Source organism: Propithecus coquereli, unplaced genomic scaffold, assembly GCF_000956105.1.
Source record: "Propithecus coquereli isolate 6110/MARCELLA unplaced genomic scaffold, Pcoq_1.0 Scaffold348, whole genome shotgun sequence".
NCBI classification, from domain to species: domain Eukaryota; kingdom Metazoa; phylum Chordata; class Mammalia; order Primates; family Indriidae; genus Propithecus; species Propithecus coquereli.
Genome location: NW_012149152.1, coordinates 740,686 through 741,874, shown reverse-complemented (window position 1 = coordinate 741,874; position 1,189 = coordinate 740,686). Strand labels below are relative to the sequence as shown.

The 1,189-nt window shown below is 36.3% G+C and overlaps 1 protein-coding gene across 1 annotated transcript in view; it reads right to left on the bottom strand.

Moving 5' to 3' along the window:
• The window catches only part of DPP10 (dipeptidyl-peptidase 10 (non-functional)), a 670,962-nt gene that overhangs the window by 63,795 nt on the left and 605,978 nt on the right, over nucleotides 1–1,189 (bottom strand). Inside the window, exon 13 of the mRNA XM_012651081.1 lies at nucleotides 361–452. Within this exon, the coding sequence (XP_012506535.1) occupies nucleotides 361–452 (92 nt within the window). The remainder of the gene's footprint in view (nucleotides 1–360; nucleotides 453–1,189) is intronic.

Here is a 1,189-nt window from a genome sequence, read left to right as displayed (position 1 = left end):
TGCTGAGTTTTCACTTGCATTTTCAAAATTGTTGAAAAACAGTCAAGAGCTGTTTTGTTATTCAATTACAGGACTATGATCCATCTGGGAAACTTTTTTTTAACCTAAAATCACCCCTTCTCATAATCTCTCTCAATCTCTATGCATGTGTGTGTGTGTTGTATGTGTTGTATGTGCACTATGTACATCGTGTAAGAAGTCTTTGCGTGAAGTGCAGAGGATGTCTTTAAAAAAAATTTATTCTTTCCGTGGCTGGCTTGTTTTGACTATGACTGTGGTAAGCAAAACATAATTCTAGTAGAAAAGATCACATTTGACAACCCTGACTTTCAGCCTGACTAGAGAATGGAAAACACTCACATTTTTTGGGTAGTTTCATCGTATGCCAAGATCTTTATCACTTCCCAGTTTCCTGATGTCAGATGCCGCACAGTAATTTGCTCACTTTTACTCTGCAAAGAAATAGAAAATATTGATTTTCTTTTTATTTAAAAAGCATCTCTCCAGTAAACATGAAAGTACCAACTGCTTGTGCCACTTTTGATTCTTTAATTCTCAGCAACCGTTCGGTTTTCTGTTGTAAATCTCAAGGATGCGCATGGATTCCTATAAACGCAAACCCAGGTAAAATGCTGCCTTTATTTCTGTGCTACAGGAAAATCATTCAGAAAACTCCTTCAGGTGAGAATACACCAAGTGCACTATCTTGGCGGCAGCATTTGGCACCAGCCCAGGACTTCTCATCTGAATGGCCAGCTGCTGTGCAGTTTGGACAGCTTTAAAGAGAACATTTCAGAATAAACTTGACTCCACATAAATACTCAGTGTTACATGCCTTTTAACCTTTGCTGTATGGGAATTAGCATAAGATTTTCTATTTTCATTCAACAATTTGTTTCTGAGACGAATCCATGTTGATGTCTATAGCCGCAGTTTATTTTCACAGCTATATGCCATTTTATTATAATAATATACCATAATTTATGTTCTAACATTCGAGTTGTTTCCAAATTTTTGATCTTAAAAACAAATCACCTAAGAACATTCTTATTAATGTCTCCTGATGTGCATGGCAGGGAGTTTTCTGAGACAAACACCTGGGAGGGGATTTCTTGGTAAGAGGATATACACGTTTTCTATTTAACTAGTGTCAAATTATTTTCCAAAGTTGTAGCAATTTATAGTCTAC